The following is a 27,933-nucleotide window of genomic DNA, read 5'->3' on the forward strand; positions in this document are numbered from 1 at the left end:
AAGTTCCAGCAGCTGCCAGAGCAGCTTTGGGTTTGCTCCGCTGCGTGAGCGTGGTCGGGAGGAGTGCCAGCGAATACCCCAAAGTCTGCCCCAAAACCCCGGAGAGCCGCGGCGGAGACTTGGGGTGCTGTGGATCTATTCGGCACAAAGTCCTGCCACTGCTGCTGGAGACATTCGTATGGCTTGAAGGTAAGAGAAGTGCTGATGCTTTTCTGCAAGGAATACAAGCGTTGGGAACATGCCGGGAATGTGATAGAGAGAACAGCAGATGTTGTAACCGCCACTGCCTAGCAGGGTAAATAAAGACAAGCAAAAAAAGAAAACACTTGTCATTGTACCGTCTGGTCTATTGAGGCTGTTTGCTTTTAAACAGACTAGGTGAAAGCAAGTTGTGAAATGAAAAACATACAGAGTATCTTGGTTATTTTTTTCTTCTAAAACACTAACTGCAAAGCAGCGAACAATTGTTTTAAATACTAAAGATGCGCTTAGGGATGCTAAGAAATTGGGGTTGTTTGTAGAAGTTTGGTGCTGAGTGTTGCTCTCACGTACGCACAGTGCAAATAAAGTGACAGGGAAAACTGTAGGAGGAGGACGCGTAGCTGGAATATAGTGTAGGTCCATTTCCCCAAAACAATGAGATTGTTCAGATACAGTGTTTGAGGAAAAACATTCTTATGACACTTATTTTTTTACGTAAAGCAAAGCTTCTGTCCTTTCTCTGCTTCCCAGCACCACTGTTGATGTGGAGCTATCTTTCCCAGTGAAGCACGGCAGACCCGTGCCTATCACCCTTTCCAGTAAAAGCCCCGAAAGGCAGGCTGTCAGAAATGCTCCTTTAAATACTGGGAAGAGATTTTTTGTGAGGTTTGGAATAACGTCCGTGGCATGAAGGAAGCCCAAATTGTTCCTGTTTCTACCTTAATATTTGCCATTGTCCTTCAGCTACAAGTTGCATCTGCCTTTTTGCAAACGGCGTAAAGCAAGCAGTTGGGGCAGGGAGGCAGACAGAAGGGTTGTTTTGGGTCAGCACTGTATTGTAGTGAGCACTGAAGTATTTTGGTTGCAAGTTGTTGACTGTAGGTGGTTTCTACACAGATCACACATCCTCACATGTTAATTGTCAAGTCTCCTCAGCCTGACTTACGCACATGCAGAGCCTGGAGCCACAGAGCTAGCAGCATGTGGAGCATGAATCACTGCTCTGCAAGTAGGGTTTGGAGTCAAAAAGAAAAAAATAACTTTATTGTTTTATAAATAACCAGCCACGAAATTATGATATAACTCATCAAAGAGATCGCACAGACAATTCACTGCAAAATAGCATAGGTTACAATTCTCTCATGTTCAGTGTTTCATTTAGTTGTTCCTCTTTAACCACACAATGGTGTTCAGAATTCACGTCTTAAATTAAGTAAAAGCCCGTGTGTTTTTTTGTAGCAGTTTAGAAAAAAAAAAAAAAGAGTCTATTGACGATATTACTAAATCCATCAGAGGAGTGTAAAGAGCCCCAACAAAGAAATCTGAATAGCACAAACTCTGTAGTTTTTGTGTATTTTTTCTCCTTTTATCTTCTTTTTCATGCTGCATAAATTCTGCTTCTTTAGAACCTTTATTCTTTATGTGCCATCCTTCTGAGCAGAGTTGCTGTGAAAGTATTTCCACTGATCTGTGTAGTCTGTGATTACCTGCTGCTTGCATGGGCAGTGGATGGCATGGCAGGCAAACGTGGTGCATAGAGGAAGAAAGAAGGGAGGACTCTACCCTTACAAATGGCAAAACTGGAAGGAATAACCATCTATCAACAGATTCTACCGGTGTGAGTTTGGACACTGCCTTTCCCCTTAATATTTATAAAGGTAGCTGTAGAGCCACAATCAGCTGATATAAATGATTTGCCTTACGTGATGTGTCACATAGCATGGCAGGAGTTGGACTTGGTGATCCCTTCCAACTCTGGATATTCTACGACTCTATGATTCTAAGTCCCCCATACGTACTTCATGCAGTCATGCATACCCAACTCCATGGTGTATAACCTCCTGAGCTCTGCATTTGCATGTAACTCCCATAGGCACACATATATTGGGATTGCTTGAGTGTAACACAGCTTCAGCTTGGTGCACCGTGGCATTCATAAGGCAGAAGTGCATGTTGCAGACCTAGAGGGAACTACGTGAACCTCCAGAAAGCAGGTGAGGCTGGGTTAATAGTACAGGTCAACTTGAGGCAAACATGGATCATATCTGCAAGCAAACAGCTTCCTTTTCCCTATGCATTTTCCTTCTGTGTCACTCCCATACTCTGCCTGAAAGCTTAGGTCATGATTAGATGGGTGATCACCCGGTGCCTGTCCTGGCATTGCTGCACAGCCCCATCCCAAATCCTCACCCTGCCCCAAATCCTCGTGCAGCCCACTGACGTGGGAAGGTTCCATCCCTGCAAACATGCAACGGGAAGGTGATTTCCTTTATGTGCTCCACCCGTGAGGGGATCACAGCTGGCCGTCCGCTCACTCTGCATGCACTGCATGCATGGCAGCCGGCACGGGGATTGCACTTGAATCCTTCCCAGCTTGGCTGAAGGAGGAGACACCTGCCTGGCAAAGACACTCAGCGCTTCCCTTCATGGCACCTCATTGCGGGTTTGCTGTATTCTTCCTCACATCCTCGCAGGGCAGCAGACTCAGGTTGCTCCTGCCATTACCAAAGGCACCTGTCAATAGATAACAGGAGCGATCAACGTGCTGCTGAACGCAACTGCAAGGGAACAGCAGCGTTCTGCAGTCAGGTTGAAAGGTCTGAGCAATGGCACAGGCTGCAATGAACAAAAAGGCCCTGCACGTAGCTACCATTTCCTGTGCATTCTTCTAAAATCACACCTTTGTATAAAAACAACCAAAATCCCACGCTCCCACGCTCTGTTTACTTAGACTTTGGGATTCAAATTTGTTTTTAAAGAGTTTATATTGCCTATATTTTGACGTGTCTCAAAAAGCCACAGGGAATTGCTGTCTATATGGTAAAACCTACTCTCAGAAAGCATAATTATGCTGGGTGCCTCTGTGTTCACCACTGGACTAAAAAAAAAAAAAAAAAAAAAAAAAAAAAAAGGGACTGCCTTATTTTAAAGGTCCTTGCTGCCAAATGGGTCACTTCAGTCCCACTGGACAGGGGAGAGCACACACTGTGTAACAGCCCAATCATCCTGGGGTTTTAATAACCCCGAGGAGCAGATAAGAGCTGCCTTACCCTGAGGCTTTCTCATCCTTGGCATCCGAGGTACTACACAGAATTATCTCCTGAAGCTGCTTCTGCAGGGAATAGTTCGATGGGAAACAAACAAACAAACAAACAAACAAAACCAACCAAACCTTACAAAATCAATCTTCCTCCAGAAGAGAGCAGAATTTCATATTACTTGGAAACATTTGGATGTTTTTATCTCCACTGTGTGAACGAAGCCATGCAATGCACTTCTAAGCCCTACTCTATTTCCACAAAGCTTTTGCTTGCTCATCTCTGACAACATTTTGCTTGACTTACCCTTTTTCTCATACACTTCTCTATGTAAATCAGAATATTTTTGACAAATCTTACATACAAATTCTCTAATAGAACAAGGAACTTAAAAAAATACTTATCTTCAAAGGCACAAGTGTTTGTAGCTCTTCGGATATGAATAAGACGGATTTGGCTCATGAACCTTACAAGCACCTCATAATAACTCTTTTCCAATTTCACCCTCTGTGCACAAAGTTCTTCTGAACACTTAGCAAAATCTGGAAATGAGTGTTGGCTTTCTCACATGGACACAGCTGACTTTTCATAGCTAGGAGATGCAGGATGGGGATTACGTTCATATAACATGCAATTTAGCTGTAAAGCTTCTTGCCACAGGATGGTAAATGTTCCTAAATGTTGTTGAAGTTTAAGGTTTAAGGGGAGATGAGGCAATATCAATTCCTAGGGAAAGAAATCCACCAGTGGTTAATAAAGGCTTAGAAAGCACCCTTGCTCAGTGAATGCCTGCGATAGAAACTGCTGTATGATGAGAGAGTGCTTGTAAAAACACTACATCCACTTGCTTCATCCTTATGCTTTTCCCAGGCAATAGTTTTTGGTTAGCATTGGAGAAAGGACGCTGGACGAGGTGAACTTTGTCTCATCTCTCCTTGTTATCCTTGTAAGGCTACAGGCAGAAAATACAGTAGGCTATATTTTAAATCACATGAAGGTTTGAAATGTATGGAGGAAAGATCTCTAAGGATTTGTCTGGGGTCTAATGCTGCTGTATTTTACAAAGGAAAACTTTTGATAACTGCATTTGCTTTGGCTAATTCTTTAGGCGCGCACAAATGAGACTGATTAATTTGTGCCAGTGTTGCTAACTAGCTTCTCTGGGGAAGGGGGAGGCAATTGTTTAAGTCCTGTCAGATGCATCACTCCTTGTGCTGTTACAAAACCAACCTATATTCAATCTAAAATGGTTGCTAATAAGTATTAACTCCCCTACCAATTGTTCCACCTCAATCATGTTTTCTCTTGCTGTCCTTCACCGGGATATTTTTAGCATTATAATTTTTTTAAAGATGTGACTATGTGTTCAATTGCTTCTCTGCTGTACATCCCTCCCAATTATCTTGGTGGGTATTTTTCTCTCAGCCCCCTAGAAAGGGTTTATTTCTGGTTTACTCTTCCCTGTTGGTTTCCATGTGGTTATGTGGGAGGCTGCACACTCTTTATCAAAGCAGAGAGCCGTGATTAGTCCATTCAGAAAATGTAAATGCAGCCTGATGTGTTATGTAGCACTGGAGAAAGAGAGAGACTGCGAGGAGCAATAAAGGCAGGCAGGCACACAGCACAGTGCCGAGCCCTGTAGGTAGGCCTGGGTGATGGGGATGACGTCCACACTTCAAATTTCGAACGGAGCTAAATAAACACCCGGCCTGTGCACTGCTGTCTGGGGAGGGCTAATCAGAGTGCAGCGCAGCCCTGCTGAACTAAGTGAAATGCGCTGTGACTGTGCAGCCCTAGCAGTTACCATTCATTCTGATTCACACCTCCCTTCCTGTGTGTGTTCCATTATTTATCCCAGACTCTGTAGCCTCAGCTGTTTCTATCGGAGATGCCCCAAGAGCTGAAAACACACTTATTAGCTGATAAATACATGTATTTGATTTTACTCGCTGCTTCAGGTTGCCAACTGCTAGCGCTGTGGATGTATCAGCAAAATCAACACTATTGAGGATGTGCTGCACAATTTGCAGCTTTGTAGAAAAATGAACTCTTCACCGACATCGCAGGTTTTTGAATCATGTTCCCCGGGATGCTAGAACTGAGAAAATGTCTCGGAAAAGTTAAATGCATTACTTCATATATTACACCTTGCAAATTACTTGTCTGAACAAGTAATTGAGCTGAGCACTGGCCTCAAACTCTATTTACATTTCTCAGACAATTTGGAGTTGGAACAGATTATGGTTCTGTCTGGTGCGGGCACTCTGCTGACCTCCAGTCACCTCCCTATCTGCATATTTCAGGCTTTCATGTGTTTCTGTCACAATCCAGAGAAGTGTGATTATCTGCAGGATTGCAGAAGCCTGAAGTTAGATGTCTAACCTTGTTATCTGCTTGCTCTGGTGGCCACTCCAGGCAAGAATACCTCTGAGGTAGAGCCTTATCTCCACGCTTGGAAATCTCACCCTCTCCCACATCAGAGAGAGCAGGGTGCCTGCAGCCAGCTTGAGAAGCTTCGGTTAGAGTGATCTTATTAATTTAAAAAACATTAAAAGTAGGGAAAAAAAAGGCATATATACAATTAAACAAGAACCTCCCTGGTCCCAGTAGGTGCATCATTTATAACGCCTGTGGGGCCGTGGATGCTTTAAAAATGTGTTTGTGGTGATACAGGAATACCTCGGCACACCCGGACTGTGTGAACAAGCTGGCCATGTGTAAGCTCCTTGCCTGTGCTTTTTAATGGCAAACTGACAGTAACAATTGGAAGGTTTTAATTATCTGACTAACAGGGGAATCATAAAGTCAACATCCCAATCCCTGTGCTACGAAGGTTTCTGCGTGTCATTCGGATGGGGTCGTTGTTATTCACAGAGTGTGGCTCGCGTTGGCCACGATCCGTGTCTGGGGACCCCAGACCTCTGTACAGAAGCAAGAGGAGGTTATTAAGGCGTGAGGGTTACTGGCACTCTTTTACAGCTGGCACGCTGGGAATCACATCGTACCAAGGGCTTGGCTGCCACCGACGTGGTTTCAGAAAGCTTCAAGTACACTGGGAGATGTTGCTACGCTTGGTGCAAAAGGAAATGTGCTCGTTCAGCAGGTTGGCTGGGGGGAGGCAGCACTCGCTGAACAAGGCTGGTTTGGTGCCCCAGCCACGGCACTGCTTCTGCAGGGCTGTAACAGCCAGGGCTTGCCAAAAACTTCCCGGCCAAAACCATTTTCATTGGAAGTTGATCTGAATCAATGTTTTGCAGAAAGTAATCCCTTTTCTCACAGGTTTTCTCACTTGCTTTTTTCCCCAGTACAAATTCAGTAATATTTCCTCACCAACGTTTTGTTTAGCTGCAAACGTACTGGGTTCAGAGCTTCTGACAGAGATTAATGGTCCTAAAAGGGAGGCCATCTCCATCGTTAGGGTTTTACCATCCCCTTGTGCCACACCACCAGTAAAGCCCAAATATCCTTTCTAAAATAGAGCCATATGCATTTCCTTTGAAAGATGCTTTACTAATGAAAAGAGACCTCCATGCGATGACGCTGTGCAATTATTCGCTATGTAGGAGGATGTTTGTCTACATATGATGTCTATTCCTTTGCAATTTCCTTTGCCATCCTTCCAAGTGTTATTTTTATTTATCTGTAGATTTTTTTTTCCCTTAGTGTGAAAGAAGAATCAATTAGGAAATTACAACAGCAACAGAAAACGATGAAAAGGGGTAATAATATAGTTAAGATCCTTTGGTACTTCACGTTGCAATTCAGTTAAATGCTGAATTTCTGATTCAGAAGGCCACAGAAACAAACACACAAAATCTCCCAGTTTATAGAAACAATAAATACATTTTAGAAAAAAAGGAAAAAAAAGAACATTTGGAGGAAATAATAAAGAAAAGCAGTGACTAAATATCTGCTGGAGACAGTCCAACAATGGCCATTTCTACCAGCATTTCACCCCAAAGGTCTTTTTATGCAGATGTTCTCCACGTGCCAGGCGTGGCAGCACCTCAAGCACGATGAATGTGTCTGACCTGCAGCTGAGCAAAAAATTCAAGTCAGAAACAACAACAGCAACCCATGCTTACACAGCAAGCTGTGTTACTTACAGACGTGGGTTGATTTTTTTTTGGTTTGTTTTTCTGTTTTTCCTGGAGGGAACCACTCACTCCAAGGCTGTGCAGACTGCTACCCTGGCACGCTGCTGCTCCACATCCTCCTTCATCTCTGCTCAACGGGAGAGGTGCAGCTTTATCACTTCATGAGATTTCCATCCTTGCTGTAGGTGTGATTTCGGACGGATGTACCAAGTTTCAGCAAAACAAATAGAGCTGAGAGGTCCCTGAGGCAAAAAGAGATGTTGAATATATGGAGGGGTGTAATGGAAGTGTTCTCATCAATTACTCCAGAGGCTCTGAGGTAAATGAAAGGAGGCCTTATCAGCAATGGCAGCTGGGAAGAGGGCTTAGAATTTGTCCAGCTCAGCATTTGGTCTGTTGGATATGGGAAACCAGTAGTTTCCCCTCCAACCCATCCCGTGTGTGTGTTCAGAACCAAATAATAAGTGCTGGTGCTTGCTCTTTGCTTCAGCCTTGCAAAACGCAGCAGAGAGGCCCCAGATGGCAGCAGCACCGCGAGGCAGCAGAGGCAGGCCGGTTTACTTGGGCGAGGGATGGCACATTCACACGTTCCTGACTGAGGCTTTCCACTCTTCTGTCTTGTGTTTATCCAAATGAGAAAATATTTAACACTAGGAGAAAATTCACTGTTATTTCCGTACTGTTACACAACAGTTTGCAGAGAAGAATCAGACACGGGTCTGGTCAAAAACAGCAATTAAAACCTCCTTTGAACCTCACTGCAAATTATTTCTTCAGAAGGGGATGCCAAGACTGAGCTTTGATGGGAAGATGAAGGGGACAGGATGAGCATGTAGGAGAACATGATCCTTCTCGCAATGTTACCAGGCATTTCTGTTGGGAAGGCTACTGCCTGCTGGAGGTTTTCCTTGGACTTCTCCGCTTGTTTCACCTTCAGCAAACAGGGCGTGTTTGTTCACACCATGCACACTTTGCTTTTAGTCGTCACTGCTCCCTTATTTATAGTGCTGATGAATAAAACAGCCCCTGAAGATAGCACTGGGTTTAGCCTTGCTTTAGCTGTCACAATTACTTGTTCCAAGCACTCCATAATTAAAAACATTAGTGGCTCCTCGTAATGTTTCATCGGAAAGAGTATCTGCTCCCCCTGAGGTAGGATGGAAATATTCATGACTATCTGGAGCCCCATTAATGACGTTCTGGATTAAATGAATATGCAAAGGATATGGAAATCATAACTACAGCAGGTCCAGATTGCTGGGTGCATGAATTGAACTCCTTATGGATGCTGTTTGCTCTGGATGATTTAAAAGTTTTGGATTAAGCCAAGTCCTTGCTGTCTTAGGTGGGCACCTAGGCAGTGCTTTGGTACAATGGTCACAGCCATGGGATTTTTCCAGCTGCACCCAGGGAATTGTACCGGAGGAGCTGTCAGTGCACAAATCATCCCCAGCTTTCTCCCTTCCCTCGCTTGCACGGAGGGGAGCTGGGGGGGACGGTCCCTGGGGACTGAGGCATTTTTGCAGTGTAAACAGCAGTCGCTAAGATGTTTCCTTTCTCATCCTCCCCCGGTGTTTGTTCCGCCAATTCGGTTTACTAACTTTTCAGGGCTAAATGGCTCTTGTGTATACTGATGCCTCTTGTACATTAATGGCTCACAGCAGGGGGAAATTTCCGCAGAGGACGTGAAAGCCACCAGGTAAAACCTCCCAGAGTGGCTGTTCAGTGTGCCGAGAGCCAGAGGAGCACTGGCAAAAGCCTCCACCTCGGTGGGCTGCAGGAAGAGGCCTCGAGATCTGCAGCCAGCATGGCTTTAAAACCAGCACTCATGTGGCCAAGCTCCTGCGAGCAGCTCTGTCAACAGCGGCTGCTCCAAGCTGGCCTCCTGAGCTACCTCCTGTGGGTTTCAAACCCCACTGCCTCAGATCACTCGGGGAATCAAGCATCTCTTGGACTTTGAGAGCACAAGGAGGTGGCTTGTTTGACAAGCTCATGCAGCTTGTTTGACACCAGGCAAATGGTTCATAATAGTCAGAAAAATGCACCCCCATCACAGACAACAGCCTCCCCTCCTCCTGACCCTGCTCAGTGCAGCCAGGGGAGCATCGCCCTTTAGGAAAGCATTGAAATCAAGCTGATGAGAGGTTCAACAAGACATTTAATTTCTTTGGCCATGCTTGAAATCCCATCCTGAGACATCTGCGGGATGAAGGACGGCCTCTCTCCACCCCTCTGCCTCCATGAGAGGCTGGGACCGCGGACGCTGGGTGCTGCAGCAGGGCACAGGGCAGCGCCTGGCTCCCAGGATCCCAGCGAGGGAGCCAGGCAGGGGCACCTCCGGCATCTTACGGGGCTGTCTGATTGCGAATGACACCCCCTGTCACATCGCATCTCCAGGAGCTCAGCCAAAAGCTGGGGGAAAGGCGCCTGGGTCCTCTGGAGCCTGCCTCGCCGCTGCGTGTGCCAGCAGGAGGGGCTGTCCTTGGGTGCCCCGGGGACAGGAGGGGTGGCAGCGAGGTGTCACTGCCTCAGCATCACGGCCAGGCACAGCAATTCCCTTCCCCAGCCTCTGCAGGGTGAGGGACACCAGGGAGAGGGTCCCGATGCTGGTAACTCTCTGCAGGCTCACTCTCTGTACAGTTTATGTGCTTTCTTTCTTTCTTCCTTCCTTTTTTTTTTTTTTTTTTTTTTTTTTTTTTCAATCAATGCCCTGGCACTCCCAGGCGAGTTTTATTTTAAATATTGCATGTGGCTCTTTCTCTCCCTCCCTTACATGTCTGCTCGAGATCCAAGTACATATGCTATTTCTGCTCCATGAGCTGGGGGCCAAATGCATTTGAAATAATGACAAAGCTCCCAGTGGGAAGGAAATCATGCCTAGTAGCAATAATTCTTCTAGGAATGTGTGTTTCTATATCCCAACAAGTAGCAGCAAATAAGATCCCTGCCTCCATGGGCCAGCTGAACAGAACGAGGAGGGGGACATGATAATGCCACAGCATTATTGCTGTACGTATATTGCTCGTAAGAAAGGGAATGTGCCGCTTTGCATGTCTGGAAGATGCTCGGGAAGGCTGGATTGAGACGATCGGACAAATGCGTGCCACGGAACAGCCGTGGTGCAGAGCAGGAGCCACAGCATCCCTCCCAGCCCTTTCCAGCACTACTGCGAGGGCAGCAGAGGCCGGTGTGCTGAGGATCCAGCCCCATTCCTGGGGGCTGAGAGCCTGCTGTGTGCCAGGAGATGTGACAGGACAGGTCCCAGCCTGGATCTGCGTCCTGCTTCCACTTACATTTTGCTTGCACAGCTGAGCAAGGTGGGTGCTGGAAGTCAGGGTTTAAGCTGATTTAGGCGCAGCTGATTTGGGTCAGGGATTAACTGATTAAAGATCATTAGGATGTGAAATTTGAGAAGAACTGGCTGATGTGGGAGGAATACACTGAGCCTCCTTGCCTCCCCTGCACTGGCTGTGGCTGCCCTTTGTGCCCACTTGGAAGGAAGGACGGGGCAGAAATTCATCTCAGGTACCCCAAAGGTTCAGACACGGGGAAATGGCACAGAGAGGATGATGGAGTCACGGGATCTGCTGTGTGATTGACACAGCTGCCTCGAGCCTGCACAAAGTGTCTATTAAAAGGGGCTTCATGGAAACTATTAGTCACGTACAGTTCAAACACCCACAAAATCTTGGAAAAAGGGGAAGAGAAAGGAAGGGAAGGGTTCCCCTTTCCTTTGGAATTTGCTTCTTTTGGCAAACAGTTTTGCAAACAATCTTAGTGACAAGAGTGGCAATGAAAAGAGCAGATGTTAAATGAATGTTAGGTGGCATAAGTGGAAGGCAAATATTTGATCTCCTCAATCTGAATTATTATTATTTACTTTTAATAAAGTGTGGCTGAAGGCCTCGGTGCTGAACCATCCTTGTGCTAGGTGCTGCATAAACACAGGCAGCCTGACTGCAGGGAAAAATTGTTTATTCAACCGAGGAATTAACACAATCTACTTCTGCAATCAAATTAAGTTATACTCTTCAAATACCAAGCATCAAAATGTGAAGTGTACGTTAAACAGGCAGAACCAAGTAATTTTTAAAATCCTTCACCATTTGCCACATTTTAACCAGGACTTAAATAAACATTTTGTTCACATTTCAACCACCTCTGTAGATAACTCCTGCAGATGGGAGAGAGGAGATTCATCCTTTTCATTTCCTCAGAAATAATGCAATTAGCTCTACCAATGATTAAGGGTTATTTGCAGACAGTGGAGGATGATCTCAAATGTCTAACAAAATCTAAAAGGATCACCAGCATCACAGGGCTGGGAGGTGATTAGATTAGTCAGAGTCTCTAGTCAGAGATTTAGCATTGGTATACGTATAAAAGAATTAGGGAAAAATGGCCTTTTGTACAAAACAGGATGTTAGGTCTGTACTAATGCAATAATTAATTGGGACCGATGTCTTTCTAGTCAGAAGAGCTGTCGCTGACAGCAGCGATCTCCTTGTGAGAACACTGGAGTGAAGCGATGTGCGATACCCACCCTATTAATTCACAGCCTTATCTGTGGCTGCTGCAGACTTGGTTAGATCCCGCAGCACAAGACCTGGTGGTTCCCACAATTAGCTTTTGGGTGTGCCTGGCAGAAGACTTTGGAAGGGGTCTTTGTTTTTAGGAAGGGAATCGTTCAGCCTTGAAACTGCAAATCGAGGTCTGTGCAGTGTCTGGCTGGGTGTCCAGAACCGAGAGCACATACAAGTGATTTAAATCCTTGTCTGCCCATCCTTTCCACCAAGCTGAGAAGTGTTCAAGAAGTGGGCTGTGTTTGGAGCAGCTCCAGCCTGCAAAATTCTTAATCTGCCAAATGCTCAGAGGATTAAAGCTCGCCCTGTACCCACGTCTTCTTCCAGAGTAACAGGAATCAATGGCTCTGCCCCAGCAGCCTGCCAGGCGGGAGCCAAACCTCTCCCAAATTACGTGGGTAAAGGCAGGGATGGGGTTTTCTGGAAGGAGATGATTGCTGGAGGAAGCTATTTATATGTGCTTCCACTTTGGAAGGAAATCTACTGATTTGCAATGTAAAGTGCCCTTCTGCATTCGAGATGCCTGTGAACTGCCAAGCCTGCCTTCAGGAGGGCCAGCAGCAGTGGCTGCCGGGGAGCTGGAGCAGCCACTGCAAGGCTGGGGAACCTCCCCAGGGCAGGAACAGCTCAGGATTTACCATATCGTGATAGAGGATCAAATCCCTAGAAATACTCAAAGAATACGTTCCAAATTTGGATAACCAAACCATCTTGAGTTGAAGCTTTTCAAAGAAAAGAGTGTGATTGAACTAAAATTTCAGAGCAGGCACTTATTTTATGTTCCTTAAGTTTTATTTTTCTTTTTCATTTTAATGTGAGAAGTGACAGGTTTGAAGTCTTGATGTGTTCTGAAAACCTCATTGATTCAAAAAAAATACACAACTTTTTCTTGCTAACATTATTTTTGATTTTAATTTAAAAATGGTAAACTTGGAAAATTCCAAGTTAGTTCTGGTAAACGCCTTTGAGAAGCTGCGGGTCTCGAATGAAGAGAGGGCCTTTTTGGAAACAAAATCTGCATTTTGTTGGCAGAAAGACATGCTAAGGCAAGGTGTATGTGCAGTTCCTCTGCTCTGGGGAGAATATCACCAAATTCCTCCCTTTCACTAGATCTTGCCAGAGAAAAAGGAAAACAAACCCCACACCCCATAGTGTCAAACCCTTAGTTCTGGGCACTTATAGGAGGAGCTGCCTCTTTACACATGCTCCTGGTGGAGCTTCCTAGTAGGAAGACACAATTAGGTATTACACAAGACCAGGTGAAACAGCAAGGTTTCTGACTCAGAAGTGAACAATAACTGTGGTTAAAATGCTGTGCACTTGGATTTTGAATAACAAAGGATTTGAGGAGTGGGGACCCGTAGAGGAAGGCAGGAGAGGAGGAAGCTTTTCAAGAAGCTTTTGCAAGGAGATGAAGGGAAGATATGAAGGCTGTGTGGTGCTGAAGAGTTAGATTTCAGCTCCAAAAAAATATCTTCGTCTCCAGTCTCTGTACCTCTAGGTGCAAAGGTAGCTAAGGCTACTGCTTGCACAGTGCTCCTGAACAGGGAGGCAAAACATCTCTTCTAAACCAGTTTCCCTTCTCTTCCTCTTCCACCACTTCCCTCCTCCACCACAGCATGTCATTTCCCTTGACTGCGGTGCTTGAGTAGCGTTCTCGGTGGAACCCAGTAAACAGCATCCAGAGGCATCTTTAGGACAGAAAGGATGGCAGTTTGACAGCTTCCCTGTGGCCCACTGATTCCAAAATTTCCGAGGAAAATGACAATATTCAGGGAGGCACTGTACTGTGCAAACATCACTTAGACATCAATTTCTGTGAAACAGCTGCCTTTGGAGCGCTTGGTAACCTGATGGGCACCTTTGGGTAGCTGCTGCGAGGGGAAATGGGCAATGTGGCTGCAAGGAAAGTCTTGGGAAGGGAGGCAGGGGATGCTCTGGGGCTGCAGGAGGAGCCCCTGGCACCGGGGTGCTGCTGCTGGTGGGTTTTGTAGTTGTGCTGCTGGTGGGTCTGTGCAGAGCTCAGCCACCGCAGGCACTGGCAGGCAGCAGTGCAGGGACTGTCGAAGCTCCATCCCCCTAGATGTGTTGTGCTGGGGCACGGCCTTTGTGTTTTTATAGGAAGAAACAAAGACTGGCTGCGTGTTGTGGCAGCCCAGAGCAGCTCAGCCCCTCACAAAGGCTGCTGGGGCCTGGGTTGTGGTGTAACAGGCAGATGGCTTTGGGGCTGCCAGTGCTGAGCAGCACACCAGCACCAGGGCAACGTCGGTTTGCCACAATGTAAGGAGCTGATCAATCAGCAGGAGCCAAGGAGAAATACCCGCAGTGCAAACAAATCCATTTCCAGTTTTGTCTCCAAACAGAGCAGGGAGTTAGGTACAGAGGGGAGAAAAACTGTGCTCACAGCCTCCACCCGGATGCATGTGGACCCGTGGGGCTGATTTCCTCAGGATGGCAAACAGCTCCCCAGCAGGCTGTGCCAACCGGAGGCTCTCAAGGAAGCTGGTGTAGTGGGGAGCAGTCTGGGCTCGCCACACACAAGTCCTGTGCAGGGGAAGGCAGCGGAGATGCTCTGGGTGGTGCTGGCACACGGCTGCGCTGCGGCATCAGGTGCAAGGCTGCGACCCTGCTGCTCCGTCCTGCCCTTGACCGCTCGGCAAATCCGCAGCTGGATTACCCCGGCACGCTCACAGTCTGTGCGGACTCCAAGTGGGAATTAAAGAGGCTTTGCCGCCGTTAATTCACCAAATAATTTGTTCTGTTTCAGGACTCTACCCCCACCCACGTCCCGAGTCTGTGCACTGACAGACCCCTGAGGTTCCCTGCTTTGCCTGGGGCTGCTGACACTCCACAGGTCCCACAGGGAGAGCAAGGTGCCCTGAGATCTCCTTTCCTCTGCATTTTTGGCCCCTTCCCTCAGCCTCTGTAAGAGCCTGCAGGTGCCTGGACAAAGCACTCTCTTCTGAGTCAGCTTTTTAAAGTGCTGCCGTGAGACTGTCAGCAGCAAAAGAAGCAGAGCTCCACACCGCAGCACTGAAAGTCTCACAAGATGCTCTAATGGCCACTGTAACACTGCCAACTGATGCCAGAGAGAAATTAAGGTTATTTTTAGGATTGAAAACGCAAACTGTCCAAAGTTAGGAATTAACAGAGATTAACAGAGTTGTGCAGGTAACTGTTGTTTTCTACCATATAGATACATACTAGGTACAGCCTTTAATTACACCATCACAAATTGTGCCATTTTAGTTCCCTTATTTTAAACAAAATATTTGGAATTTTGTGTTTTATTTTCCCACATATATATATTTAGTCGAATCACCAAACCTTTCCATTTTTCCCATGCTCAGCTATAAGCTTTCAGCATTTCCCGTGCTGACCAGCTGCCTGCAGGAGCACAGAGGCAGTGCAGCTGCACTGCCAGACAGCCCCACCGGCAGCTTCCACAGAGCCTTACACAAACTCCAGCCTTTGCTTCTGTTCCTGTGATATTGTTTATTTCTGTGGAACTGTGGAGAGAAGGAAAATAACTCCCTGCTGATCTTATCTCTCTGTCTAACCACAGCAGAAAAACAGAGCAGAGCTGCTCACAGCCTCGCCTGACAGTGGGTTTGGGAAGGGTGGATGGGAGACACACCCGGGGTTTGCTGATGGGATAAACCTTCAATTGACCATCTGAGCATCAGGGAAAGAGAGGTTGTGTTGCAAATGTCTCATTAGGAAATGTCAGGCAGCATCCATCAGGTTACCCTAACTTGCAGACGCTGAGAATGTGTCACGACTCTAGATCCAAAAACTTAAAAATTCCAGTGTACAAAGCCCTTGTGAAAAAGAGAAACAAACAAACAACAAATATTTGCTGTATTGATAGGTCTACTTAAAGAAAAAAAAAAAAAAAACACAAATCTTGCAGAATCTACAGAGGAAAATGGAAGAGCATTTTGGTTCAGTTTATTCAGGGTCTTCAATATCCCCCCAGACTTGCCAGGTCAATCACCAATAGCTGGACCTAGCAGACTGGCTGTGCACAGATCCTCCACATCCTCATTTCACAACTCTTTCCTGAAATGAAAACAAAGTTTTAGGATGCTGGTAGCTGGTGTAGCAGTTCTGTGGTGCAGATGGGTTTGCAATCAAAAGGAGTCCCATGCTTTTCTCATTTTTTCACCAGGCTAAAAGCTGCAACAGACCAAAGCCATCTCACAGAATTAGGAGAGGCACAAGGTTGTCTTATTACTTGGCACTCCAAAATAACCTTGCTGTTCATCAATATGATGCCACTGTGGCCTGCACAAAATGGTCTTGAAAACACCTCTGCAAGACGTGCTGCAAATGAAAGCATTGTAGTTTTAATGCGTGAAGCCCTTCTGCCTTTATACACCATGAACTTCATGCGAAAGCCACTGACGTGGGCAGGGTGCTCAGGGAAGGGATGCGCACGACCTTGAGCTGTTTTTGTTCCTCAAACCAGAACTGAGCCCGAGCTGTTCTTTGTGACTCCCACTGGGAGCAAACACCCTCTCACATCACTTCTTCTGGGTTCTGAAATGAACCTGACTTGTGGTTTTGAAATTTTGTGGAGTTATCAGGTTGGAAATGAACTGCAGTCAGAGCTCAGGCGCTGGAATAGCCACAGGGCTGATCCTGCACATACCAAGTCATTCCACTGCTTTTATACTTTTCAGATACTTTTCTATGTTCCTGATTTTTTTTTCTCCATCCTGCATTTTATGCATGTTTCTGCCTTCTGTAGATAGCTTTGCATTATCAAAGGGCAATGGGAGAAAAGAAAAAATTGTTGCTGCATTTAGCATTGATTTTTCCCCTTCACTCTGAGTCACATAAGCTAACATTTAATTAATTTCTGACACTTTGACAGTTTTTAAGAAGACATTTGTAGAGCTATCAAGTGCCGCTGATAGCACTGTCAGACAGACACTTTTTGAATTATCAGCTATTAAGGACCCATATGCAACAAATTTCCAGGGTTTATTATACAAATTGTTCTTTGAATGAAAAAAGCACACAAAAGCTCAGTGAAACATAAAGAAACCATTGTTCCCAGGTGAATTTGATATTTGCAAATGTTTTGCTATTGTGATCACTTGCATGGCTTTATAAATCTAATTCGCTTTGTCTTTTATTAAGAAAATGAAATGGCCTGCTGTAGGGTGTCTTGAGAACATGGCCAGATTTTCACATCACAGTGGTCTTTATGGAGATGCAGCTTGAGAAATGTGAAATACTTGATTTTAGGAAGTGCTGAGCAGTGAAATGAAGTCTGTTCAAGATCTCTCAAACCTGAAATTTCAAATCCAAAGCAACCAAAATCTCCAGTTGCTTCTAAACAGCTCTTGCCTTTATTGTTTAACCGTGCTCTCTGACACATCACCATTTCTTGATGGAATGACTGCTTCAGGTAGAGACCACAACCCTTTGCTTTTAAACACACACGTTACACCAGGAGGGGCATGCAGCATGCAGCCAGCAGCCAGGAACAAGACGACAACTTGCCATGGTGCCCCAGCTGCCTGATGTGACCAGTCCTCCCAGTGCCAGAGCTGCAGAGGCAGGGCTTCTGCTCTTTTCCCCTTTGTGCTGCAGCCTCACCAGGAGATCCACAGAAGGCAGGCATGGCCCAGCACTGATTTCCAAACTCCAAACTGCTCTGTCAGGTCTTATCTTCATCACAATTCAGCCCATGGTTCTTTTATTTATTTATTTCCCTGCTGGGGGAAAAATAAATTAAAAAAAAAAAAAAAAAAAAAAAAAAGCTAAGAAAAAGAAAAACAAATAAATAAATAAATAAACAGAACCCAGTCTAAAGCCCCGTGAAAAATAAACCTACTGGGTCATGGCTCATCCGCTCTGAAGCTTGTGCACCTAACATAGAGCAGTTAGCAGACATGGAATGTCAGGAGAGCTGATGCAAAGATCACAAGCTCTCTGCCTGAATTAGCTGTGGCACAGAGCAACTGATATCCCACACCACGGAAACCTGGGGATGAACTGTGAGTAGAAGCGAACTTCCTGAATCCTTGCCTAGTACCTGACCACCAGCTCTGCCTCCCCTCTGGCTCTTCATCACATTTCCAGTCCACTAACCATCTGCACATAACTCAGGGAAGGGGGAGCAGGATCTGGGGAACTCCAGGAGTGAGGTAGCACATGCGTGGCCATTTTATTCTTTATTTTTGACTGTTTTTTCAACACCTTTTCTGCATCAGGGTGGAGCTGGGACCTGGCACATTTACCTTCATGGATCCCCTAAACCTCTCCTGGTACAACGGTGACATCGGGGACAGGAACTGGAGCAAGCCACTCAACCAGACCAATGCAGACCAGAAGCCTCAGTATAACTACTATGCCATGCTGCTCACCCTCCTCATCTTCGTTATCGTGTTTGGCAACGTGCTGGTGTGTATGGCTGTGTCCAGGGAAAAAGCCCTTCAGACAACCACAAATTACCTGATTGTGAGCTTGGCAGTGGCAGATCTCTTGGTAGCAACTCTGGTCATGCCATGGGTGGTCTATCTGGAGGTAGGTGGCCCAGATGTTTCTCACAGTACTGAGTGTTTGTGGCAAGTGAATGGAGAGAAGGAAGTTTTAACAGCCCAGACATCAGCTATTTCAAGGCCTCCTAATTTTCACCAGACAAAGGTGTTTTACATTTCCTAACAGTTGATCAGATCTTGCCAGGAAGTGGACATAATAACAGATGACCGATTCACTTGACAATACACTGCTGTTTAGGGGGCTGAACAATAAAACCAATCACATTGAAAATCTGTCCAATAAATGTAGGGGTCAAGAGTGGAAGGACACCAGGTTTATTTTCAAAACTACACAGGCAAACCATACGTTCCCAAGCATAAGAATGAATCTGCAACTACATCATGGGTATTGCATTCAAAAAACTGCAACAAACAGTAATCCAAAACCTCTTTCTGAAGGACTACTGTAGTAAGAGGAGCAGGCAATTGTAGAAGTAGGATGTAAATCCAGAGCTTTTATGTCACAATATATGAGAAACAGAATCACAAGTGAGCTGCTTGTCACATTCCTGCTGTTAGCACATCGCTTCGGTACAAAAGAGCTCTGTGCTTCTGCATACAGAGCCATATTTGAGTGGCACAGTGTTGTGTGAAAGCCAAATAATCCCAAGACTGCTACCTGTTTACCTGACAGCAAATTATCCTTGCAACAGTAAATAGCATGAAAAAAAAAAAAAAAAAACCAAAAAAAACCAAAATACATCTCTAGAGGAAAGAGCAGGAGAAGCTACTCTTTCTTCTTGCTGGGATGCCCACATTCTTCAGCCAGCCAGGAGCTGGAACACCATGCATCATAACCAAGAGTGAAACCATAAGACTCCATTCAATTTACAATTTATATGCACGCATTTGTTTAGGAGAGAAAATGATAAAACAGAGAGGCGAGCAGTGGAAGCCATAATCAATCAGTCCATTAAGTATTAATGCGAAGCAAAACAAGCCCACTGACATGATATGGGCTGTTGAGAAACCACAACACTAATTATCACTCTAGTTAATTACTGTTTGTGTTGCACTTTAAAAATGTAAAGCATTGTGCATGTGCTAAAGCGTATTAACATGACCACAGGCTGGTTGTGATTGTAGTTAATGCCTCTGGGATTAGTTACACTCATCTATTGTATTTCTCTTTTACAACACTCCACTTTAAGCAGAGGCTCATGCTGTGAGGAGCTCTGGCTCTTAGGGCCGGCTATGAGTCTCTCAGACACGTCGTATATAAGGTGGAAGAGTAAAGCAGAAATGATGTAAGATGCTCCCCTCTTTCTGCGCTCAGATGTGCATGGAATGGGCCAGGAAGCTCAGATTTCTCAATCCACAAAGTGAGACAAATTCAGCCCTCTAGATTGCTGCCGTTATTGATGGACTTCTACACTCTCTGCTCATAACCACACTCTGCTAAACCTACTGCTAGCCTGAAGCAACAGAACCCCTGACAATGCTTGCTGACAGTGAAGGAGCTATTGCCATGATGTGTGTTAGGCACACTATGGTGCCTCGCTGGCTCTGCAACCTGAAATCAAAACTGTCCAGAGCCCTTTGTTCTGTAAATATCTTCATGGGTTTTAGGCTTTGTGTCACAAAGTGGTGCAGAAATGAATGTCAAAAGACAGAAAATCCTTTTAAAAATCCTTCTGGGTGCAAACAAACCTCCTACCTCCAAACTTCTGAGGTTTCCCCTACATAAATGAAAGCACTAAGAGAAAGAACTGCTGTAGTTTGCAGCATCTTCCATAAACTCAAATTTAAGAGTTCAGGAAACTGATTTTGCACAGGCTTCTATCTGGCTGGAAACCATTGCCTTCGGGCAAATTCTAGTCAAAGTTACTGATGTGACTTTGTCTCAAGTGCTTTTTAAATCACTGAGTGTTCATCTGTCACTCAAGCTTCAATGCAGTCATTCTTTCTTTCTTCTTCATGCTGCCTATGGTTATGTATATCAGAGCAGAAATAACCAAAGAATAGATATCTTATTCATTCTATTTTCAAATGCAGTAGGGCTCTATTTTTATTAGAGGGAAATATACTTTTTTCATCACATGCCAAATACAGTAGTCCTAATAATTGCTATTAAACTTTATTTTCAAAGTTTGGTTTCAACAGCGAGATATGGAAAAAGAAAAAGTATACTGGAAACTAAGAAGAGTTATCATAAATTATTTTTATTTATTGCAACATATAAGACATAAAAAAAAAAAAAAACACCACACAGTCTGCATTAAATTCATTTTGTTCACAAGAAATGATATGCAAGGAATTATGTCCCCAATTTTAAAACTAAGAAACAAAGGAAACCTTCTGCTTTTCTATTACTTATCTTTGCTATGTATAATAATAATAATATATATATATATATATAAATGTCTAACAAAAAACTATAATTGCATTTGGGGTTGCTTGTCATATAAAATTAATGTATTTCCTTTCTGATTCTTATTTGTAATGCTTCAGAGACCTACATAAGTTACTGCATAGTTCCCTGCCTTTGAGGAGACTTGCACTCCCATGTCTCACTGCAATGGGAGCCAGGTCTGTGTTTGCCATTTGGGCTGTGCAGCTTGCTATACAGACCAACAGGCTGGACTCGAGAAGGATAAAAACCCCACTAGCCCTCAGGGAAATGCTCTAGAGGATGGTTAGGATGATTCTCCTTCTGGCAGTGCCATCATTTGAGACCTTTAGTCTAGAGAGAACAATGTGCTCAAAGGGATCAGTGAACAATCCTGCTTGGCTCAGTATGGGACTGATGGAATGCGACCAGGTTCCAGCTGCAACTTGACCATGTTTTCTCTGTTTGCAGGTGGTTGGCGAGTGGAGGTTCAGTCGGATCCACTGTGATATCTTCATGACCCTTGATGTCATGATGTGCACTGCCAGCATCCTCAACCTCTGTGCCATCAGCATTGACAGGTGAGGGCTCTGTGGCGGCAACCCATGGCCACCTTTACTTGGCCTGGGGGACTCAAAGACTCGAGAAGCCCCAGGTGGTTTGGGCACTGCCTCACCAGAGGCTGATGGGGGTGGGTGTTGCCCCTGGCCTGTGCCTACAAAAGTCCCCGGGAGGGTGGCTCCTGGTGGGAGAGGCTGTGTGCCACATGGAGAGCTGGTCCCTCATTGAAGGGAAGTCTGAGGTCTGTGTGGAGTGAAGATACCACCAGGATGCTGCACAGATTGTTGTCTGCTGCTGATCTTCCAGGCAGGTGGGGAGAAAGCTGTGGGCTGAGGAGAATGAGGAAAGACTTCAAGGCATTGGGGTGGTTCATGAAAGAGTCTGGGGTGAGGGTCTTTTTTTCTTCCCTCCTTCTGTTGTGGGGTGATGATGTGGGACTGAATATAAAAATCCAGTCCATAAAAGCTTTGGCTATGTGACTGGTGGTACAGGCCTGGGTTTGGGTTCTTTTCTAATGACTGGTTTTAAAAGACATAAGGACTGGCAGCAATATGTGGGAAAGGTTTATCTCAAGGGGTGAAAGTGTTCTGGGAGAGGAATTAGCAGGGCTCATTTGGAAAGCTTTAAACAAGATCTGAAGAGTGATGGGGTTGCAGCTGGGCTTGCACAGCTGAGGCAGCTATCAGTGATGAAGAGCACCTCTGTTATGAGGAAAGGCTGAGGGAGCTGGGTCTCTTCCTCTTGGAGCAAAAGAGACTGAGAAGTGACCTTATTAATGTTGATAAATTTGTAAAGAGGAAGTGTCAGGAGGATGGAGCTAGGCTCTTCTTGCTGTCATCCAATTAAAGGACAAGGGCAATGGATGCAACCTGGAACATAGGAGGTTCTGCTTAAATATGAGCTGAAACTTCTTTACGTTGAGCATGACAGAGCACTGGATCAGGCTGACCAGGGGGTTTGTGGAGTCCCTTTCTCTGAAAACACTCAAAACCTGCCTGGATGTGTTTGTGTGATGTGATCTAGGTGTTTCTGCTGTGGCAGGGGGATTGGACTAGATGATCTTTCAAGGTCCTTTGCAATCTCTAACATTCTGTGACGTCTGAGCAGGATTCTTTCAGAAACAGTCATAGAAACACCACCTGAGAATGTAAATGGCTGTCTGCATGTATCTGCACTAGTTTAGTCCTTCTGTTTGTAAGCGTGAGTGATGGAGCAGTGGGCAGGCAGGAGCTGGGAAGGAGTAGAAGAAAAAAAGCTGTGCTGACCAGACCCCAGCCTCGTGCCTTCCAAAGCAGGGAGTGTGGACATGTCAGAGATGGAGCATCCTGATTCACTCTGTGTTCTTGTGCTGCTCCAAGCCTTCAGACACAGTAACCAGCTGTGCTTTCCTGTAAAGCTTGTTGGCACTTGCAGCATAACCGAAGCCTGGGTTTGTGTCTTCACTCTGCAGGTACACAGCGGTAGCGATGCCAATGCTGTACAACACCCGCTACAGCTCCAAGCGCAGGGTCACCGTCATGATTGCTGTGGTCTGGGTGCTTTCGTTTGCCATCTCCTGCCCTCTCCTGTTTGGCCTCAACACCGCAGGTGAGTTATGCCACCTGCAGATGGCTATTGGCATCAACCTGGCTTTACTAGCTCCCCAGATAGTCTTCTGTTACAAGATAGGAGTAAAGGTGTGAGTCCGGTTTTAGGTGTCCTGGGATGCATCCATCCCTGTTTCAGGTATGCCCTCCCCACAGCAGTCCAGGATATGCCAGCTGGTTCTGTTTCATCTCTCATTGTACCATACCAGGGTGGCAGAGGCCTCGGATCTGCAGTGACATGAAGCTTACACGATGCTGGTCAATGTCACATTAATGTTTGTCTGCTACAAAAACCAAATCAGTGTTGCATTAAAACATAATAAGGAAAGGCATGGAGCAAATGTCTTCATTGAGACAGGAGAGAATAGAAATGGCAATGGAGCTTGCAGTTTCATGGGAGGATGGGATTGCAAACAGCACGGCATCAGCAGGCTCTCAGTTGTTGGCTGAGAAATAGCTGGGGCTCTGGGGTCTGTGTGTGACTGCCAGTGATACATGTGAGGTTTTCTGGCCTTGAACTTGATTCTGGCTGATGTGGTGGGCCCCCACTCTCTGGGTACCCCTCTTCAGAGATAAAGGAGGGGGAAGCTGGTGCTAGCCCAGAGCAGCAGGGAAAGTGAGCCCAAAACTTTTTGTCTTCCAGATGATAATGAGTGCATCATTGCCAATCCTGCCTTTGTCGTGTATTCCTCTATTGTCTCCTTCTACGTCCCCTTCATCGTCACCCTGCTGGTGTATGTGCAGATCTACATCGTGCTCCGCAAGCGCAGGAAGCGTGTCAACACCAAGCGCAGCAGCCACGGCCTGGACTCGGACACGCAGGCACCGCTGAAGGTAACCAGACCCTCGGCCTTGTGCTCACCTGCCACCATCCTTTCCCTTTCCTCCTCCACTTCATCCCCAAAGCGCTTCCTCCTCTCCCCAAACAAGGCTGTCTTCAGGATGTGAGATACTGGATTGCAATGGTGAAAGCTGAGTCCTGAGCTGTTTGGGAGGCCCAGCTGCACACGCTGGATTATCGGGTCACAGGCTGGTGCTTCACAGGGATGCTCCAGCAGGTCTGCATTAGGAGCCATTCTGTTAACTTGACTGCATTCTTCTGGCTCTGCTGAGTTTGGGCACCCCAGACTACAAGCTGTGCCACCTTCCGAGTCAGCCCTGCTGACGGATGCAGAAGTTCGGTGGCAGGCAGTTGCATGGCTGGGGTACAAGCTCCATCCCTGCTAACAGGACATCTGCAGGGCAAGCAGCCTGTCCTGGTTTCAGTTATGACAGAGTTAATTTTCTTCCTAGCAGCTGGTAGAATGCTATGTTAAATGCCGGGTTAAACCACGACACAGCCTCATGAAGCATGTGAGTGGCATGATGCTGGTGGAGTCCAGCTGAGCGTGCTTAGTGTGAGGCAGTCAAAACTCTACTCTTGCAGCATGTGCAAAGCAGCTAGAAGAGCTATGTAGTCCCCAAGGTGCTACCTCCAGCCCACATAGCCCCAGAGGCCAGGGCCACGGCAAGGAGAGGAAGCAGCAAGGCAAGGTGGACTGAAACATAACCAGACGTCTGTGGCTTCCTTCATTTGGTAAAAAGCACAAGGGATACTTGCTTCCACTACTGCTTCTCTAGGGTGGTTTTCTGTTTCTGTTAGCACCGTAGTCAGAGTGATTAATTTCTGCTTCATGCCCTGTGTTTGTATTTTCACTCGCCTCCCTTACCAGCTACCCTTCCTAATTACTATCTGCTTGTGTAACCTTTGAGCTGGTGCTTGCCCCTTAGGACAAATGCACTCATCCAGAAGACGTGAAGCTCTGCACAGTTATTGTGAAGTCCAATGGGAGTTTCCAAGTTAATAAGCGCAAAGTGGTGAGTGTTAAAGAGAAGTGGTAGCTTTTCAGAGCACTTAGCTTTCCCCTTGTCTCTTCTCAGGACACAAAATGAATTTATGCAGTGTGGGAGAAAATAAGCTAAGAACAAAGGTTACCGTTCAATCTAAAAATTTAAATATTCTTCCTGTTCCTTAGAGTGAACCAGGGGGTTTAACGTAGAGCTCAAAAAGCCAGACTAAGCTCACCTAAAGATCAGCTATAAAAGCCGTGACATTTTAACATTTATTCTCTTTGATTTTCTTCTCCTGTCTATTATTTATTTTAAGTCTTAGACTGCATTGGCTATGTTGGGCTTTGCTTGTTGATTTTGTTTTCATTTACCTATATTCTGAAGTAAAATACATGGGGAGTGGAGACAGCGTCTCCAAATTCTCAGCCTCCTCGTGCAATATAGGAGGCAGAGTCATTGTCTGCATTCTGTCGATCTCATCAAATGTATCCTTACGTGTAAATGATTTATAGCTGTTTCTTCAAGTATTTACCAAAAAAGGTAGGGAGGGAGAAGAAGGGTTGGTTGTTTTTTCAGCATCATCCAGCTTCTCTCTGTAAGAAATGTTCATTGCTGCTCCCTGTATATTTACCTGTCTTCATGTTGTGGGCATTTGATTCTTGTCCAGGAGGCAGAGAGTCACATGGAGATGGAAATGGAGATGGTGTCCAGTACCAGTCCCCCTGAGAAAACCACCATCAAACCAGCAGCCCCAAGCAACCACCAGCTGGTTGTGCCAGTTGCTTCTAAACGGGGCACTAACTCAACCCTGCAGGCACACTTGGGCAGCCCTGGGAAACTAGAGAAGAACGGACATGCCAAAGAAAACCCCCACACAGCCAAGGTCTTCGAGATCCAGTCTATGCCCAATGGAAAGTTAAGGACCACTCTTCTCAAGGCTATGAACAGGAGGAAACTGTCACAACAGAAGGAAAAGAAAGCCACTCAGATGCTAGCCATCGTACTTGGTGAGAGTGCACGTTGGCTTTGTCTCGTGGTCCTGCAGAAAGCCAAGAGCTACCCAGGATTAGGGCATCCACTTCAAATGTCCAGTGTGGACTGTTTGTTTTCCTAGGCCTCCACATAAATAGTTACATTGCATGCATCAGTCAGTGTGGCCCTCGAGAGGAAGACTACCTCCCTCCCAGCCAGGAACAGCACACAGTGCTATACAAGGGGCTCATAAAGCTGTCCAGGTGCAGGGGGTGTGCATGGCCAAAAGGGCCAAAAGGCATGGGTGAGAAAGCCCTTGTGCTTTCTGGTATAGCTACGGCACAATAGGCTGAGTAGTTCTGCAACAAGCTGGCACCTCTGCAGGACAGATCTTGTTTATTGTAACCAGTCTACTTAGATCAGCAAATAAGTTCTTTGCTACTTGGGTACTCAGAATGAAGACAGACATAGCAAACAGACAGGAGGCTTGCTGTTCTCAGTCACAGAAATTTTCCAGTTTTCAGCAGTCACAATCTGTTTATTTTTTTCCCCCAGGTGTTTTCATCATCTGCTGGCTCCCATTCTTCATCACCCACATCCTGAACATGCACTGCGATTGCAACATCCCCCCAGCAATGTACAGCGCCTTTACGTGGCTTGGATATGTCAACAGTGCTGTCAACCCAATTATTTATACCACCTTCAATATTGAATTTCGCAAAGCTTTCATGAAGATCCTCCACTGTTAGAAGGAAAAACAATAACCACATTTTTAAGAATGAGGGGAAAAAAGAATCCAATGCCATTCACGCACACAGACAAGCGACCAGCCGTGGAGAGGTCTTGAGCTCTTGCACTGGGCATGGGGAGTGCAGTGCCACAGCAGGGCCGTGCCCAGGCACCTCTTGGCAGGGACGTAATGAGGACCTTCAGGCGGGAGGGAGGTTCTCTTGCCCCTTGAGGTGACCTTTGGACTCCAGGACGTTGATACTAAGGGCGCTTCTAAGAGCTACCCTCACACTGTGTTTGGAGTGGAAGCAAAAATGGAGAAACGCTCACTTGATTGTTGCCTGTGGCCATCTAACCTGGAGTGCATTAAACAGATGCTCGCAGAGCCATGTGCAGGCAGCAATGGGTCACTGCTGCTGGCCTGCGTGTTAAGTCATTGACACAATCTCACCAAAGACAAGACCATCTTTTCCGCTTTGCAATAGGAGCCAGACAGAGCTTGCGGAAACTCCGTGCAATAGCTTTGCCTTCACCTCCAGCTGACTTAACCAGTATTAAACTGCTGCAGCCTTGAGGGAGGAAAAACAAAACAAAACTGGAAGAGGTTCCCAGGTGGGCTAAGAAGGTTCTCCCACCTAAGGATCCAATCCTTGTAACAAGCAATGGGCAGGAGGAAGAAAGGGAGCATCAGTCTCAGGTGGGACCGCTACATCAGCGTAAATATGAATAAACAGGATCAATCATACAGAAGGCCAAACCAAAAAAAGTGGAGAGGAATTGAAGGAGTGATACCTGGTTCTGTACAGTTTGCACTCAGATCCAAGAGGACACCAACTACTGTGTACCATCAGCCAGCCCAGCAGCAGCTTCTGCCCACCACTGTTTCATCTCCAGTCTCTCACGGGAAGTTACAAGATGAGGTGAGGAGTGACAGCATGAGGAATGTAGAAACAGGGACACTTTGCCAGGAGCAGCATCGTCGGCCATGTCCATCTCAGATGTGAACTTCAAGTCCAAGTTAGGTCCAGTTCTTCCTACCTAACTTGAAGGCACCATCATGCCAAGGATCACCTCAGATATGATTTGCCTAAGTCTCTGAGAGTGTGCAGAGTGACATCGTGCCTAATTTAAATAAATAGCGAATGAGATAAAGACTGTATTTTGGAAAAAAAGCCAGAATAAAAGCCCAAGTACATGCTTATCTAGATCTGCTTTTGTGTCCAAGTCAGACTCCAGGAATGTCTGGATCTTTCCAGCTTCCCTTACCTGTTGCTAGCTCCGTTTCTCACTTTAAAAGAACTGAAAATCCATTACAGCATAATTTTACCATGCTGACTCTGGCATTGCCAAAGCCACTCTGTACTTACTAGTTGTACTTAGTTCACAATTTATTTTGTAATATCTCTGTAAATAAAATACAGTAAGATGAATAAAATGACACAGAAATAGGTCT

At 45.8% G+C, this 27,933-nt stretch overlaps 1 protein-coding gene across 1 annotated transcript; it reads left to right on the plus strand.

Moving 5' to 3' along the window:
* DRD2 (dopamine receptor D2) lies at positions 1–27,930 on the plus strand. Its single transcript, XM_084495720.1, has 8 exons — positions 1–189; positions 18,147–18,459; positions 21,274–21,383; positions 22,814–22,950; positions 23,593–23,783; positions 24,720–24,806; positions 25,447–25,786; positions 26,307–27,930. The coding sequence occupies exons 2-8, from the start codon at positions 18,178–18,180 to the stop codon at positions 26,498–26,500; spliced, it is 1,341 nt and encodes a 446-aa protein (XP_084351846.1). The 5' UTR covers positions 1–189; positions 18,147–18,177; the 3' UTR covers positions 26,501–27,930.
* Positions 27,931–27,933: the final 3 nt, after the last annotated feature.

Source organism: Aythya ferina (genome assembly GCF_964211825.1).
Source record: "Aythya ferina genome assembly, chromosome: 22".
Taxonomy (NCBI): Eukaryota; Metazoa; Chordata; class Aves; order Anseriformes; family Anatidae; genus Aythya; species Aythya ferina.